This window comes from Chrysochloris asiatica, unplaced genomic scaffold (assembly GCF_000296735.1).
Source record: "Chrysochloris asiatica unplaced genomic scaffold, ChrAsi1.0 scaffold00316, whole genome shotgun sequence".
Taxonomy (NCBI): domain Eukaryota; kingdom Metazoa; phylum Chordata; class Mammalia; order Afrosoricida; family Chrysochloridae; genus Chrysochloris; species Chrysochloris asiatica.
This window is the reverse complement of record NW_006408834.1, coordinates 1,162,523-1,180,870: the sequence shown is the minus strand read 5'-3', so window position 1 is coordinate 1,180,870 and position 18,348 is coordinate 1,162,523. Positions and strand designations below refer to the sequence as shown.

General features: G+C 38.0%; 1 protein-coding gene across 2 annotated transcripts in view; it reads left to right on the top strand.

The window, feature by feature from the left end:
* Window positions 1-18,348, top strand: part of TNPO1 (transportin 1) — a 148,820-nt gene that overhangs the window by 111,897 nt on the left and 18,575 nt on the right. For both annotated transcript variants that reach the window (XM_006875268.1, XM_006875269.1), the window contains 7 exons: window positions 5,656-5,808; window positions 6,721-6,946; window positions 11,772-11,943; window positions 13,372-13,458; window positions 15,698-15,805; window positions 15,940-16,098; window positions 16,176-16,263. In XM_006875268.1, the coding sequence (XP_006875330.1) occupies window positions 5,656-5,808; window positions 6,721-6,946; window positions 11,772-11,943; window positions 13,372-13,458; window positions 15,698-15,805; window positions 15,940-16,098; window positions 16,176-16,263 (993 nt within the window). The remainder of the gene's footprint in view (window positions 1-5,655; window positions 5,809-6,720; window positions 6,947-11,771; window positions 11,944-13,371; window positions 13,459-15,697; window positions 15,806-15,939; window positions 16,099-16,175; window positions 16,264-18,348) is intronic.

The window sequence follows — 18,348 nt, the reverse complement described above, 5'->3', positions numbered from 1 at the left end:
AAAGATGAGGCTTTCTACTCCCGTAAGGATTTACACCCTCGGAAACCCTGTACAGGGTCGCTATGGGTCGGAACCGACTCGACGGCACTTAACAACAACATTGATACTGCACTTATTTTTCTGTCAGTCGTACTCTGGTTCTTGTGTGTTCTGTGATTCTGGAAGCTGTGCCACAGGTATTTTAAATAACAGCAGGTTTGCTCAAGGAGGTGCGGTTTCAGGTGAGCATCTAGACAAAGACAGACTAGGAAGAAGGAGACACAAAGGACTTTAGAATATTTAGTCACTGAAAACCTTATAAGTAGCATTGGAACACTGTCAACACCAGAATATTGAAGCATGATGAAGAGCACCAGAATATTGTCAGTTACAGTGCTGGAATGGTAGCCCCTCAGGTTGGAAAGCACCCAAAATACTACTGGGGAAGAGCTGCCTCCTCAAAGTAGAGTTGACGGTGAAATGATTAAAGCCTTCGGGACCTTCACATGCTGATGAGGCACAACTCAGAATGAAGAGAAACAGCTGTAAACATCCATTAATAATTGGAACATGGAATGTATACACTGTGAGTCTAGAAAACTTAGAAATTGTCTAAAATGAAATGAAATGCATAAACATCTGTATCCATCCTTAGGCATTAGTGAGCTGAAATGGACTGGTATTGACCATTTTGAATCTGACAGTCACATGGTTTACTATGCTAGGAATGACAAATTGAAGAGGAGTGGTGTCGCATTCATCACCTAAAAGACCGTATAAAGATCTGTCTTGAATACAATATTGTCTGTGATGGGAATAGTATTCATACACCTACAAGTAAGACCTTGGACCAAAAGGTCGGCAGTTCAAGCTCACCAGACACTCCTCGGAAACCCTATACATAGTCACTATGGGTTGGAACCAACTTGATGACACTTAGCACCAACAAGAACATGGAAGACCAGTTAATACCGCTATTATTCAAATATATGCACCAACCACTAAAGCCAGTGATGATGAAATTGAAGAATTGTACCAACTTTTTCATTCTGAAATTGATCAAAAATGGAATCATGATGACTGGTGATTGGAATGCAAGTTGGAAGCAGGAAGTGTCTGTGGTTGGAAAATACTGTGATAGAAACTGCTGGAGATCACATGATAGAATTTTGCAAGACAAATGACTTTTTCATTACAGACACCTTTTTTTTTAACAACATAAAAGGTGATTATACACATAGACCCCACCAGATGGAATCCACAGAAATCAAATTGATTACATCTGTGGAAAGAGACAGTGGAAAAACTCCATATCATTAGTTAGAACAAGGCCAGGGGCAGTCTGGAACAGACCATCAATTGCTTATATGCAAGTCCAGGCTGAAGCTGAAGAAAATTTAAAACAAGTCCATGAGCACCAAAATATGACCTTGAACGTATCCCCCTGAATTTAGAGATCATCTGAAGCACTGATTTGATGAATTAGACAGTAACAACCGAAGACCAGAAAAGTTGTGGGATGACATCAAGAACATCATATAGGAAGAAATCAAAAGGTCATCAAGAGGGCAAGAAAGAAGGAAAATACCAAAATGGATGTTAGAAGAGACTTTGAAACTTGCTCTCCAGTGTAAAGATGCTAAAGCAAATGGAAGAAGTGAGGAGGTAAAAAAGCTGAATAGAAAATTTCAAAAGTCAGTTCAACAAGACGAAGTCAAATACTATAGCGAAATGTGCGAAGACCTGAAGTTAGAAAACCACAAGGGAAGAACACACTCAGCATTTCTCAATCTGAACGAACTGAAGAAAAATTCAAGCTTCAATTTTCGGTATTGAAGGATTCTATAAGAAAAATAAAGAGCTCTGGTAGTGTAGTGGTTACAAACCAGGCTGTTAACCTCAGTGTCAGCAGGTTAAAACTACTAACTCTTCTGCGGGATGAGGCTTTCTGCTTCCGTAAAGATTTACAACCTCGGGAACCCTGTACAGGGTCGCTATTAGTCGAAATCACCACGGCACATCACCACCACCACTACCACCATGGGCAAAATATTGAATGATGCAGAAAGCATCAAAAGATGGAAGGAATATACAAAGTTACTGTACCAAAAAGAAGTGGTCCATTTCAAGAACTAGCATTTGATCAAGAGTCAGTGATACTGAAGGAAGAAGGCCAAGGTACATTGAATACTTTGGCAAATAACAAGTCTCTGAGAATTAATGGAGTACAAATTGAAGTCTTTCAACAAACTGATGCAGCACTGGAGACACTTTCTCATCTGTGCCAAGAAATTTGGAAGGCAACTATCTAACCAGCTTACTGAAAGAGATCCATATTTGTACCCATTCCAAAGAGTGGTAACCCAATGGAATGGTGGAAATCATCAGGTAATATCATTAATATCACAGGCAAGTAACATTTTGCTAACAATAGTATAAAAATGGCTGTAACCATACACTGACAAAGAATTTCCAGAGGTTCAAACCAGATTCAGAAGAGGATGTGGAACAAGGTCATATCATTCCCACCATCAGGTGGATCATGGCTGAAAGCAAAGAATGCTGGAAAGAGGTTTACCTCTGCTTTATTGACTATACAAAGACTTTTGATTGTGTGGATCATGAAAAGCTATGGACAACATTGTGGAGAATGAGTATGTTGTTTTTGTTAGGTGCCATCAAGTCAGTACCGACTCATGTAGAGTATGAGCGAAACACTGTAAAACGTCAAAGTTCTGTGCACAGTAGAATGACACGTTGCCCAATACTGGGCCAACCTCACTACTGTTGCTTCACTTGATCCCATTGATGCTGCCACTTTGCCAATCCATCTCGCTGGAGGTCTTGCTCTTTTTCTCTGACCCTGCACCTAACCAAACATGATAACCTTTTCCAGAAACTGGTCCCTCCTGACAATATGTCCAAAGTATGAGAAATGAAGTTTGGCCATCCTGGCCTCCAAGGAGCATTCTGGCTGCACTTCTTCCAACACAGATCTTGTTGGTTCTTTTGGCAGTCCATGACACTTTCAATATTCTCCTCCAACACAATAACTGAAAAGCATCAATTTTTATATGGTCTTCCTTATCCACTGTCCTGGTTTCTCAGGTATATGAGGTTATTGAAAACACCGTGGCTTGGGTCAGGCCTACGTTTAGTCTTCAAGCTGACATCTATGGTGGACACTTAATTGTACTCATGAGTTACGTACCTGTACATAGACCAAGAGGCAGTTGTTCGAACAGAGTAAGAAAATACAAAATGGTTGTATAAAATTAGATAAGGTGTGTGCTAGGGTTGTATTCTTTCACCATACTTATTCAACCTGTATGCTGAGCAAATAGTCCTTGAAGCCGGATTATATGATGAAAAACATGACATCAAGATTAGAGGAAGACTCATTAACAACCTGTGATGTGCAGATGATAAAACTGATAGTGGAGAGGACTTAAAATACTTACTGAAGAAATTTAAAACCACAGCCTTTGGTATGGGTTGTATCTCAGTGTAAAGAAAACAGAAATCCTCACCACTGGATCAACAAACAACATCCATCTAAATGGAGAATAGGGTCAAGTTTGCAAAGATTATATTTTGTTCAGATTAACCCATCACCAGTTATGGAAGCAGCGGTCCAGAATTCAAACAACGTATTGCATTAGTTAAATCTGCACAAGACCTCTTTAAAGTATTGAAGAGCAAAGTTGTCAGTTTGAAGACTAAGGTGAGCCTGACCCAAGCCCTGGTATTTTTAATAATCTCATATGCATGCAAAAGTTGGACACTAGTAGAAGAAGAATGGATGCATTTGAGTTATGGGGTTGGAGGAGACTATTGAAAATACCATGGACTGTGAAAAGAACAAGTCAGTCTATGTTGGAAGTAGTATAACCAGAGTGTTCCTTGGCAGTCATGATGCAGCCAGACTTCATCTCTCCTACTTTGGACATATCAGAAAGTACCAATCCCAGGAGAAGGATATGTTGGGTAACGTTGAGGGTCGGAGAAAAAGAGGAAAATTCCCCCTTACCCCCAGTTACATGGATTGGCGCAGTGGACTCAAAAGTTGCAACAATTGTGACTTTGGCACAGGACCGACCAGGCAGTGTTTTGTTCTGTTGTGTATAGGGTCGCTGTGAGTCAGTACTGACTCGATGGCGCCTAACAGCAACAACATTGGTACCTATGAGTGCTGGTGTGACGCTGTAGGATAAGCCGCTCACCACAAGTTCTGTTTGAACTGCAAGTTTTGTGATTCAGACTCACCTGTTGCTCCAGGGAAACACCCTATACAGGGTCGTAATGGGTCTGAACTTAGTCTACAGCACTTGGCATCAACAACAACAATTGATACCAATACCCAAGAATGTTCTTCAATCTGTAGTTTATCTCTTCACTTTGCTAGTATAATCCTTTGAACGAGAATTTTAATTTTCATAAAGTTCCATTTGTCTGTTTTGTCTTTTCCTACTACTGTTTTTGTTATGTCTAATACTAGTTATCAAAAAGTAGGTCCTGCCTCTCCACTCAGTAAACTTTTAATATACTGTTAAAAATCTACTTAGCTTCCTTTTTGAATGGATTTTTACTCATGCATTATTATGTACCATCATACATTGCTAATCACTGTGGTGCTTTTACTGGGTATTGTTTTTACTCTGTTGTACATAAAATCTCTATGAGTCGGAATAGACCAATAGCACCAAACCACAACAACAGCAGCTAACTATGAAGTTGATGGTTCTCATCCACTGACCGCTGCTCAGAGATCATACAAGGTTGCTGAGTTGAAACCAACTTGACAGCACTAGCAACAGCATCATCGTTGGAAAAGTATTGGGACGCTGTCATGATCTGTGGTGGCAGATGCAAATTTTCCAAAATGCTAGTCTCCCTTAAAACCTTGTATTTATCATTTATGCAAATAATGTCAGATGTTTTCTTTGAAATGACAGGTTCACTTCTTCCTTTGTCAAATGCCCAAATTGAGTAACTATAGCTATAAGGTTCCCAGAAAGAACAGTGATAGCTAATTGAAAGTTAAATTCCTAAGCAGGAGAATTTTGTTGATCTCTTAACCTACAATTGCCATCATTCTTTACCTGTAATTATGATTACTTATAAAATTTCTTCTTTTAAAACATCACCTTGTTTGCTGATGTAGTGGTGTGCTAGCCAGACATTTTTGGGAATAGCGTTATATTATTGTAATTAATCTCCATAATGATTTGTGATGGGTGAGGAAAGGTAGGCATTGCGTATTTTTTATTCACACTATTGCAGTAGTTACTTAAATACCATGATATGTGTTATATTTGATTGTGGTTAATTTTTTTAAAATCTGTATCCTTCAGAACACAGCTTTCTTCATACTTGGAAATTCTAAATCTTAGTGATACTGAAACACGGATACTCTGCAGATCATTTTTATAAGGAAAAAAACTTAGTGACTCGGGTCTGCTCAGGATCACACAGTAAAATGGTGGGATCAAAGATAATAGCTTCAGTTTTCCCTAAATAACCTTTCAATAGAATATACTGAGCTCCTATTTGAGTTCTTGCATTGAAACGCTATAGAGCTATAAATAAAGTGTGGTACTTGTAATAAATAGTCGTTTAATTAATACATTAACTGATAATGTTAATATAATATTTTTGAATTAAATATTTCCTTAGGAAAATGTTCTGCTGCTGCCCTAGATGTACTTGCAAATGTGTATCGTGATGAACTTTTGCCACATATTTTGCCCCTTTTGAAAGAATTACTTTTTCATCATGAATGGGTTGTTAAAGAATCAGGCATCCTGGTTTTAGGAGCAATTGCTGAAGGTAAGTCTAAATTAATTTTGAAATAAAAAGTCCTTAATTGTTGCTAATAAGCCTTGGCTACTTTAAGAGGTTGTTAGTCTATAAATGAAAATTAATCACTTTTGAATTCACATACTTTCTTCTTTCTTGTCATCATGCTGTATGATACATAAGACTGTGATTCTCTTTAACCTAGGAATATTGGAACCAAAGTCATATTAAAATTAATTTCTACTTTGAATTGCTTAATAAGTCTTGATTAGACAGCCATAGGCATACTCCTTCCTTACCCCAGTCAAATGTTTTACAAATTCTTTCTGTTACAGAAAAATGAATATAATGAGAGAGGTTTGCTATCCAAAGCAATTCTTATTGCTAGAAAAAATAATGTATCGTTCCAAAGTAGATATCAGGAAAATGTTAAGGGACAAGTAAAATCCATTTTCTGTAAAGGATTAATCCTGAGTCTTTGCTGTTAATGTTAAACATTCTGTAAATATCTGTCTCCAAGAAATTGGCTAACATTTGCAAAGCTCCTTTTTATTACTGAAAGCCATAAATTTGTGTCAGAAGTAAAGTGAGGTCCTTACCTAGCTAGAAGATATCTAGGAGCAATTAGCTTTAAATTCATAAGTTAAAATTTTTAATCTGATTAACAGTGATAATTTATTGCAAAAGAAATGACCTGAATATTTTTTATGGGACTTACGCCTTTTGGAGTCCTGGTGTACTGTGGGACAATGCACTGGACCCTAAGGTTGGTTTGAACTGCAAAGTTGACGGTTCAAATTCACCAGCCGTGTCTCAGGGTTGCTGTGAGTAGGAACCGACTTGATAGCACTTTAAAAACATGCCTGCTTAGTATTCTACTGAAATAATTTTGTTTTAGCCAAATGTTAGCATTTTTGAAAGTTGTGTTATATTTTTTTCTAGGTTGCATGCAGGGCATGATTCCATACTTGCCAGAGCTCATTCCTCACCTTATTCAGTGCCTCTCTGATAAAAAGGCTCTTGTGCGTTCCATAACGTGCTGGACTCTTAGCCGCTATGCACACTGGGTAGTCAGCCAGCCACCAGACACGTACCTGAAGCCATTAATGACAGAATTGCTGAAGCGAATCCTGGATAGCAACAAGAGAGTACAAGAAGCTGCCTGCAGGTAGGATAGATCCATAATAGAATGCTCATTGTTGGGGAAGGAAATAGATGATCTAGTGGGAGATGTAACTTTCAACCTTGCAATGGATGTTGGTTGTTGCTAAGTACCAACCAACTGCAAGCCAGTATAAGGTTTCTGAGTAGCAGCTGGTGGGTTTGAACCACTGACCATGCAGTTCCAACTGACCTTGTGGTCTAGCGCATTATCCTACAGTGCCACACCACGATTCCAGTGGATGTTGGTATCCAGCCATTAATGGAATGTTTCCACCCATGTCAGAAATTTCGATTTCCCTTTTTTATAGTGAGAATTTTCAGGAACTGATTGTAGCTCTTAGGTTTGTATGCTAACATGTTTTATCACATTGTATTTTATCACAACAGTTTTATCTCCTGTGGCTTTTACTTGATAAATATTATAAATTCCAGTGTGAGTAATTAGACATCAGTCTTCGCCGTTTCTTCCTCAACTTATTTTTTTCCACTCAGTGACTGTAGTAACAGTAGAATCCTCTTTCACCCTAAATCCCATAGCCATTTGAAATGATAATGGCCAGGATCCTACTCTCAGATAAGGAATAATGACGTTTGAGCAGATTAGCATCTCAACAGTGTAACTCTATATAGTCTGCAGTCAGCTACCATAACGCCTCAGAAAATCCCATGGTGACTGTCAATTATCAACTATGCCTCTCAGTGCTTAGTGGATCTGTTCCAGTCCTCACTCCGTCAGCTGAGGGCTCTCACTAAATATCACATTGGTTGGTAGTTTCATTACCACAAATATTCCAGTTTCCTGGGACAGATCTTTATGTTATAAAAGGGCCTGTTAATTATCTTTATGGTTCCGGCTTTGTCTTCAAATGAAATTACTTTTCTTAATTTGTTAGTAGGAAAAAAAAATATGTTGGAAAGCGGACAAAGAAATTTAAACTGAGTTGTGTATATAGGATTTCTGAGGAGCGACTAGTGAGCTTGAGCCACCAACCTTGCGGTTCAAACTGACTTTGCAGTCCAGAGCATTAACCCACAGCACCACACTGAATACTATTTGGAAAAGTTGGACATAAGACCACAGTGATTAACAACAATTTTCTTTTTAAGATAAAAAGGAGGATATAGGTTAGTTACTTTGGGTTTCTATAGTTGGTTTGTTCAGCAAATTTTTGAATTCTCTACTAATTGTTCAGAAGCCCTGGTAGCCTAGTGGATTACCAAGTGGGCTGCTAACTGCAAGGTCAGTAATTCCTATCTACCGGTTGCTCCTCAAGAGCAAAGGGTTTCTGCTCCGTAAAGAGTTACAGCCTTGGAAACCTTATCCAGGGTCACTATGAATTGGAGCCGACTTTGGTGGCACACCATCACCTCCACCAGGCTTAACCGTTCCTCTCATCTTAGATCTTACAGGCTACTTGTGTACTGTTAAGTCGATTCCAACTCATAGCAACCCTATAGGATAAAGTAGAACTGCCCCAAAGTGTTTCTGAGACTGTAGTCTTTATGGGAGCAGATCACCATGTCTTACTTATATCTTCCTTGGAGCCACTGGTGGGTTTGAGCAGCTGAATGCTTAACCAATTTGCCACCAGACTCCTTTTACAACAAATACCAAACTACGTGGACTTGGTCATCATTTGTCGATTTGTAATTGCAAATTTGCAAATTCATTAATCAAAATCCTTAAAAGACACATGCATATGCAAAGTCCAGAAAAATTTCCAGCTGAGATCAAATAAGGCTGGTTCTATAATTGGTAATTTGGGTACTCGATAAAACTAATGTCAATAATGAAAATCAATTATAATTGCAATGTATAGCAAGTGCTGTGAAGGAAAGGAATAAATAGTTCATGATGTTAATGAATTAGAAATTTTAGGGTTTAAAAAAAAAAGAAAGAAATTCAGGAAATTCCTGACTGGGTAGAAGAGAATGTATTATAAGTGTTTTAGAAATTTAGAACTAGTTATACTTTGTTGGTAATGTTAGGTGTCATTTAGTCAGTTCTGAGTCATAGAAACTTAATGTATAACAGAACAAAATAGAGCCCATTGTTACTGCCGTTGTCAGTCTGTCTCATTGTCAAAGAGGTCTTTTTTTCACTGACCTTCACTTTGCAGTGATGATGTTCTTCAGGGACTAACCCCTCCTGATAATGTGCCCTGAGTATGAGAGAAACAGTCTCCCCATCCTCACTTCTAAGGAGCATTCTGGCTGTACTTCATCCAAAACAAGGTTCTTCTGTCAGTCCATGATACTTTTTCAATAATTTTTGCCAGCACCATATTTAAATGCATCGATTCTTCTATGGTCTTCGCTATTCGTTGTCCAGGTTTCACATGCAAATGAGGCGTTTGAAATTATCATGACTTTAGTCAGGCACACCTTAGTCCTCAACTGACTGGCTGCTGCTTCTATAAGCAATAATTGTGGATCCAGGCAAAGTAAAATTTTTGACAATTTTAATTTTTTCTTTGTTTACCATGATGTTATTTTCTTTGGTTCAGCTGTTGAGGATTTTTGTTTTCTCTACAAGTTGAGGTGAAATCCACACTGAAGTCTTTGATCTTTATCAGTAAGTCCTTCCAAGTCCTCTTTGCTTCTAGCAAACAAGGTTGTGTCTTCTGCATATTGAAGGTTGCTTATTAGTGTTCCTCCAATTCTGATGCATGTTCTTCATAGAATCCAGGTTCTTGGATTGTTAGCTCAGCATACCACTTGAATAATATAGTAAAAGGAATACAACGCTAGCACACACCTTTGTTGTTTAATGCTATTGACTCAATTCCAACACATAGTGAACCCAGGTTTCTGAGGAGCAGCTGATGAGCTTGAACCGCCAACCTTGCGGTTCAAACTGACTTTGCAGTCCAGCGCATTAACACACGGCGCTATACCAGGACTCCTGACACATACGTTACCTGATTGTAAACCATGCAGTGTTCCCTTGTTCTGTTCAAATGATTGCCTCTTGGTTCCTCATGAGCACAGTTAAGGGTTCTGGAATACCTATTCTCAGTGTTAACTATAGTTGCTGTGCTGCTTCAATTTATTAAAGCATTTCCAATATGTATTCTGTCAATTTCCAAGGGCCTTGTTTTTCCCAATGTCTTAAGTGTAGTTTGTACTTCTCCTTTCAGTACCATTGGTTCTTGGTTATATGGTATCTCATGAAATGGTCATACATCAGCTAATGTAGTGAGTGTGTATTCCTTCATCTTCTCAAGTCACCACTTGAAATTTTTTGTTCAGCTCTTTTACATCATTTGTTTGAGTCGCTTTAGCTTCTCTACATTCAATGGCAAGTCTCAGGGTCTGTTCTGACATCCATTTGATATTTTCTTTCTTTCCCTTATTTTAGTAACGTTTTGGTTTCTTCATTTTTAATGTTCTTGATGTTACCTTGTAACTTCTAAGGTCTTCCTTCTGATGCATCAAATCTGTTCTTGAGATGGTGTCTAAATTTAGCTCTCTTTGGCTTGTTTTCATTTTCAGTCTGAACTTGCATATGTTCTTGTTTTGGCTGATCTTAGTGCTCTCCATCCTCTCTTCTCACAGATATACTCAATTTGATTCCTATGTACTCCATCTGTTGAGCTCCAAGTGTATAGTCACTCTCTATTTTGTTAATAAAAGGTATTTGCAGTGAAGAAGTGACTGGTATGTAAAATTCTGTCATGTGGTCTCCAACATCATTTCTGTCACCACACCATTATTTTCCAGCTGCCTATTCTTCCTCTTTGTTTCCAGCTTTCACATTTCAATTACCAGTAATTGTCAATGCATCTTGATTGCATGTTTGTTTTGATTAATTTCATCATCACTGGTTGTAGTGGTTGATAAATAAATTTGAATAATATGTATTAGCTGGTCTTCCTTGTAGGCATGTGGATATTATCCTATATTAGACAGCATTATTCTTCAAGGTAGATCTTCAAATGATCTTTTTGGTAGTGAATTCAACTCCCTTAGTCTTCAGCATGTTGTTCCTCGAATAGTGATTATCTGAAGCAGAATGGTCAGTACCAGTTCATTTCAGCTCACAAATGCCTAGAGTATCAATTTTTAGGCTTTCCATTTCATTTTTACAACTTTGATTTTCCTAGATTCATGTTTCACACATTCCATATTCTGATTATTCATGTATGTTTACATCTGTGTTTCCTCATTTTGAGTTGTGCCCATCAGCAAATGAAGGCCTCGAAAGCTTTACTCATGTTCACAGCATTATGGTCAACTCTCCTTTAAGGAGGCAGGCAGCTCTTTATCAGATGTGTTTTGAGTCTTCCAGCCTGAGGAGAGCTCATCTTCTGGCACAATGTCTGACAATGTTCTGCTATTCATGAGGTTGTCAGTGGCTAACCAAATAGAAGTGGCCCACCTCTCCTTCTTCCAAGTCTGTCTTAGTCTGTATGTTCTGCTGAAACCTGTCTTTGGGTGACACTGCTGTTTTTTAAAATATTGGTGGCTTAGCTCACGGCACAATAACTGACAAGCGAGTGGTGGGGATATTTTCAGTAGTCTAGAGCAATTATTATGTTTATTTTATTTATTATTTTCTCAGCATTGAATAAATAGCATGCACCAAATAAGCTTATTGACTGAATAAAGATCTTGCAATATTCGTCATGAATTTATCTTGTAATTCAGTAGGTGCCACAGTCTCTAGGGAAAGGAAGAAGAGATGAGTAGAGAAATAATAAAAATAACCATCTGGTGTGGTGATGACAAGGAGCGAGACATGTAAAGTGTAAATAGAATTTGTGTAGACTTAGTTTCCTATCTCTTGTATTATACTAAGTATTCATTTTCTTTTCAAAAAATTCCAGTGCCTTTGCTACCCTAGAAGAGGAGGCTTGTACAGAACTTGTTCCTTACCTTGGTTATATACTTGATACCCTGGTGTTTGCATTTAGTAAATACCAGCATAAGAACCTGCTCATTCTTTATGATGCTATAGGGACATTAGCAGATTCAGTCGGACATCATTTAAACAAACCAGTAAGTATCTGTCATTAACTTTTATGAGGGGAATATATAGCATAGTATAATCAATAAGTTTTCACATAATTTCAAGTTAAAATATTTTGGAGGATGGGGACAATTAGTATTTGCTAGTTTGAAACAGTAGACTCTTGGTTTCTATTTTAATTTAATTCCAATTATTTTTGTATTTTTATCTATCATTGCTTAAGCTCGTTCGGTTTTGGGGTTTTTTGTTTTTTTTCTTTTTCTCACTGGAACTTACAAGTATAGGCAGTTACACTATATAATATAAAGTGGAGAAGTAGACTGGACAAAAATTGGATGGGAAAAGGAAACTGTCTCTACTAGGGCTAAGTGAAGAAGATGTTGTTGTTAAGTGTCGTCGATTCGATTCTGATTCATGGCAACCCTGTATAGAGTTTCCAAGGAGCAACTGGTGAGTTTGAACCACTAACCTTGTGGGTCATACCCACTTTGCAGTCCAGTGCATAAACCCACAACGCCACATTAGGACTCCTTTGGAATAGGAGACAAATGGATGGAATTCAGTTTATTTAAATATAATTTGAGTAGTATTAGAATTTAAAATAGTTCAAAATGTCCTCCCAAAGAATTGTGATAGCATATGCCTAAGAAAAGTTTTTGTTTTAAAATTATGCTTCTTTTGGGGTGCACAGGACATTTGGTTTTTGGGTTAGTTTGATATTAGTTCTTTTTTACTTCTGGGTTTGCCTCCTTTCCCTGAAAGACTTAGATGAGACCCTTCAGAATCTGTGTTGTTATAATGATTACTGTGCTTGTTTACTTGATTTTATGGATTATTACACAAATTAAGTGAGGACATAAGTTAACCTGTCAAGTTAAAAAGTACTGTATAAAGAACATGTCTAAAAAACAAAAACAAGTCTCATGAAAGTAAAAGAATACAAAGAAACTTCTTTTTGTCAACAATCCTGATTGAGATTTAAAAAGCAGTACTTTTTTAATGTCGTGTGTTGTCAAGAATCATTCTGCCTCAGTGAACCGTTACTGACACAGTAGAACTGTCCCATGGTGTTTCATAGGCTGTCATCTGTATGCAGACAGCTCACCAAGTCTTTTCTCCTACAGAGCTGCTTGTGTGCTTTACCCACCACCCTACTGATTAGTAGCCGTGGTGCCACCAGGGAGCCTTCATTTTTTTATAGAGTATTGCATTTTATAGACATTTCATTTCAAGAAAGAAGAAAGTATACTTAAAAGTAGAATAAATTTGTATGGATAAAAAGTAGGTGAAAGGAAATATTTTTATAGGGACAAAATAGAGCTAAGAATAGGTCTTAGTGATATGACTCTGTAGTGACTTCACAGTTACTCTAAATGGATTTTAATTTTCCTAGATTCAGAATGGGCTTGTTTACATATAATAGTCGAGCTTTATGTGTTTTTTGTCATTGTAAACAGGAATATATTCAGATGCTAATGCCTCCACTGATCCAGAAATGGAACATGTTAAAGGATGAAGATAAAGATCTGTTTCCTTTACTTGAGGTATGCTAATCTGGTAACATTTAATCTAGAAGTATATTTCACCAAAAACATATATTCCAGTCTTACTAAAATGGATGTGGGTGATAATCAAGTGTTAATAAATGTACATACATAATTTGTGTGCTAAACCGCTTCAGTTGAAATGCTAAAGCAATAAATAGCCTTTTTATTTGGGTATATCTATACAAAGGAGCTCTGGTAGTATAGTGGTTACAAATTGGATTGTGAACCGCAAGGTCAGCAGTTCGAAACTACCAGCCGCTCCACGGGAGAAAGATGAGGCTTTCTGCTCCCGTAAAGATTTACAGCCTCAGGGTCGCTATGGGTCGGAACCAACTCGACGGCACTTAACAACAAGAACTAAGCAGTACTGATGTGGGTGGCACTGTGAGAGAATTCACTGGCCCTCAAGGTCGTTAGTCTAAATTCTCCAGCCTCTCTTTGGTAACCCTACACAGGATCAATATGAGTCAGAACTGACTCAGCAGCACTTCACAACAACAACAGCATATAAAGAACTGTATTGTTAAGTGCTACCAACTCCTTTCTGACTCATAGCAACCCTGTATAGGGTTTCTTAAATGCAGTTGGTGGTTTTGAACTGCCAGCCTTGTGGTTAGCTGTCCAATACTTATCTTACAGTGCTATACCAGGACTAAACACCTATACAAAAGAACAAAAATTTCACTTTGAAGACTGAAGATGCCCCGACTCAGCCATTGTTTCTTAAAAGGCCTCATAAGAATGTGAAAGCTAAGATATAAATAAGGAATACTGGAGAAGAATTGATGCATTTGAGTTATGGTGTTGGAGAAAAATATTAAAAGTACCATGGGCTGCCAGAAGAACAATCAAATCTGTGTTGGAAAAAGTACAACCTAAAATGCCCCGTATAATTGAGGATGACAAGAATATCTCACGTACTTTGCATGTGTTATTCACACCAGTCCCTGGAAAAGGACATAGTGCTTGGTAGAGGGTCATGGAAAAAAAAGAGAAAGACCCCCAGTAAGATAGACTGGTACAGTGTCTGCAACAATGGACTCAAACATACAGCGATTGTGAGGAAAGCAGAGTTAGCTGTTGTGCATGGGGTCGATTGACACAACCGATTCTACAGAACCTAACAATAACAACATACAAAGAATTACTCTTAAACAAAAAAGCACAATGGTTTTGTTAAGTTGTTTTTCCTTAAAACTAGACAAAGGGTCATATTATACATACTGTTTTCTAGCTTGCTTTGCTCTGGTGTCATTGTTAGGGACCATTGAGTGGGTTCTGACCCATAATGACCCTGTGTACAACTGAACAAAATACTCCCTGGTCCTGTGCCATCCTCGGAATTCTGTTTGCATCCATTTTTGCAGCCAGAGTATCAGTCTCATTTTTTTGAGGGTCTTCCTCTTTTTTGCTGACCCTCTTCTTTAACAAGCATCCTTCCTGCTAACTTGTCTAAAGTAACTTAAGACACAAGTCTCACCATCCTTGCTTCTAAGGAACGTTCTGATGTACGTTTTTCAAGATAGGTTTGTTCATTCTTCTGGCAATCCGTGGTAGATTCAACACCGTAATTCAGATTTATCAGCTCTGCTCCAGTCTTCCATATTGCCCAACTTTCATAAGTTAAACGGCTTTTTATAAGGTTGTAGAGACTGACAGGCCCCAAATCTGTGGGTTAGACATCAGACTTGTAGAAACTAGAAATGACTGTCTTAATGTGGAGGGTGGTAGAGAGATAGGAGCATGCTTTAAATCTGCCCTAAGGATAATGCTCTATAATTATAGCAACTTTTTTATAGTTTCCTCTGAGTAAACCTCTCTTTGGCTGGTTATCACAGTAACAACAGTGGCATCCGAAGGAAAGGTTTTAGTCTATAGCAGCCGTGAGAAACCTTTATGTTTATAACAGCACTCGTGGCCATACAAAATTATCAACTTAAAAATTAGCCTGCTATATTGGTCAAACATTTAATTAATTCAACCTAATGTGATGGGTGGAACTGCGGTTGCCTTGGCAGGGCCAGACAAAATGAGTCCAGGGTCCTTTTCTGTAGCCCGCTGGCTGGATGTTCCCCACCCCTGGTCTGTAGAGTTAATTTTTAAAAAAATTTTTTTTATAGACTCAACGAGCAGTCTTGTAAACGGCCAGGATCTTTCTGAGCACAGTTTCAAGTTTTATCACAGTCTTAAAAATACACTCAGAATATTGAACACACATGTACTGTATTCTTTTTAGTGCCTATCTTCAGTTGCCACAGCCCTGCAGTCTGGCTTCCTCCCGTACTGTGAACCTGTATATCAGCGTTGTGTAAACCTAGTGCAGAAGACTCTTGCACAAGCCATGGTATTATTATTTATATAATTTTTTTTCGTATTTTTTTTAACTATGAATATTTTTCGGGGTGGGGATAGGCATAGTGTATACAAGCTTTTTAAAGTAATTGACTTAAATTATCCCCCCACAATTTCTAATTTCAGCTGAACAATGCTCAACCAGATCAATATGAGGCCCCAGATAAGGATTTTATGATTGTAGCTCTTGATTTACTCAGTGGCCTGGCTGAAGGACTCGGAGGCAACATTGAACAACTAGTAGCGCGAAGTAACATTCTAACACTAATGTATCAGTGCATGCAGGTAAGGCTGGTTAAATTAGAATTCCTTGAAATCTGGTTCTCTGTCACATTCAGTTAATACCTTTTTATCTGTTGTAGGATAAAATGCCAGAAGTTCGGCAGAGTTCCTTTGCCCTATTAGGTGATCTGACAAAAGCTTGCTTTCAGCATGTTAAGCCTTGTATAGGTATGTATATTTTCTACTGTGGATATATATGATTTTTTTTGGTATTTCTATATGAGCTATGTTTTCTATTAAACTGAAATCTTAAAGCATCTCAACATTAGTAAATAAACATTTACTGGTTTGATTGAAGCAGGCGTGGTGAGAATCCCTGTGCCTCATTCTCATTGAGCTCACCATCTCTTCTTTAGGCACTCCTGTGACTGAGAAATGTTTGAAAACTACTACTTTAGAGTAAAGGATATGCTTACTAGTGGAGCTGTGATGTGTACTGTGTGCTAATTCATAGGTACTTTTTTATTTAAGCCCTTTTTTTGTTGTTAACAGGTACCCAGAAATAATAATAATCACCTTTTCTTCTCTGATAAGTCAACATTACAGATACCTTAGAGAACTTTTCAAACCAATATCATGTTAAAAATAATAACTTTTTTCTGTTTTAATGTTGTTAATTTTGGTCAAATTTGTTCCAGCTCATAGGGACCCTCTATAAGGTTGCCGAGGAGCACTTGTTGGGTGTGAACTGCCAACTTTGCTGTTCAAGCCGACCTTAAGGTCCAGTGCTTATCCTATAGGGCCACACCAGGACTCCTCTGTTTTAAGAGGGTAGCATTTTTCCTGTCCTTTGTAAAGATGAGGGATTTCTTTTTCTTTCTTTCTTTCTTTCTTTTTTTAATGTTTTATTGTGAATTATGTGATAGTTTACATGGGAAAACATTAGTTTTACATTCATCCTATTGTATATTGTTTCATTGCCATGGTTACAATCCCCTCCATGCATCATCAACCAACCAAAGGGTATACACTACAAGCCTGCCCCCCAGTCTTAAGCACACAGCCCCACTCCCTCTCTGTGTCCAAAGTCCCCAACTATTCCATCTCCGCCTCCATCTTGGACATCACTGCTTCTCTGGGTAGGGACCCGCTCTCCACTCTTCTCCCTTGATGGTCCCAGGGACCTCCACTCGTAGACTGAAAAGTTATCACTCCCCTCCTTGCTACAGAACGTCTACCTTTACATTTTCAACCCTCACAAGCACTCCTGATGACAATTATTCACTATTGTGTCACAAAATACCCATCCGCATTGAAGATGAGGGATTTCTTGAACAATGCAAACTGCATTGCTATCAAACTAACTTGATTAAATGATGGTGTGGTTTTTTTTCACCCTCTCCTGTGTTTATATCCCAAAATCTGGGCTTACGATTGTAGTAGCTACCCTGTTTAGGGTTTCCTAGGAGAGACTGGTGAATTTAAATCACCAACATGGGGTTAGCAGTCCAGTGCTTATCTTACAGAAAGACTCATGTATATGCAATACATTTTTCAGAAGCATTGACATATAATGTTTTCATTTGATACAGTTAGGCTTTAGAATAATAACTGTTTTTGAACTTTGGATAATACCACCAAATTATGTTGAGTTGCGAATCATCAAATTGAAGCCTCATGACTCATTTGCCTTTTTCCTACTAAAAATGACAAATTCTTATATTAAGAGAACTTTGTCATACTGAAACAATTACTTAACCATTTAATTGAGTTTTTATATTAAAATATGTCTGAAAAGATTTCTTTTTTTATTATTAAATGTACAGAAAACCTATAGTGACGCCCTCCTACCCAGCTTCAATAGCACCACTGTCCATACAAAGACCTCCAGCGATTGGAGCCAGTCTCAGACACGTCATTGTAACTTTAACAGTTAAAAGTCTTAACGACTTCAGTACCTGTGTTTTACTGCCCAGTGTTTTCTGTTGTGTTGTGTTGTGTTGTGTTGTTAAAGCAACCAGGTCCTAAAGACTTGCTCACAATGTAGATTTTAATGATAGTATCTCCCTTTTGTCATTTCACCTGCTCCTGTGTCCCTTATATTTCTTATAAACTGATGGACTTAGAGGGCTTTATGATAGAGTTTTTACACATTGACCTCGCCAGATGGAACACATAGAAATCAAATAGAGTACATCTGTGGAAAGAGAAGATGGAAAAGCTCCGTATCATCAGTGAAGACAAGGCCAGGGGCAGACTGTGGAACAGACCATCAATTACTGATATGCAAATTCAAATTAAAGCTGAAGAAAA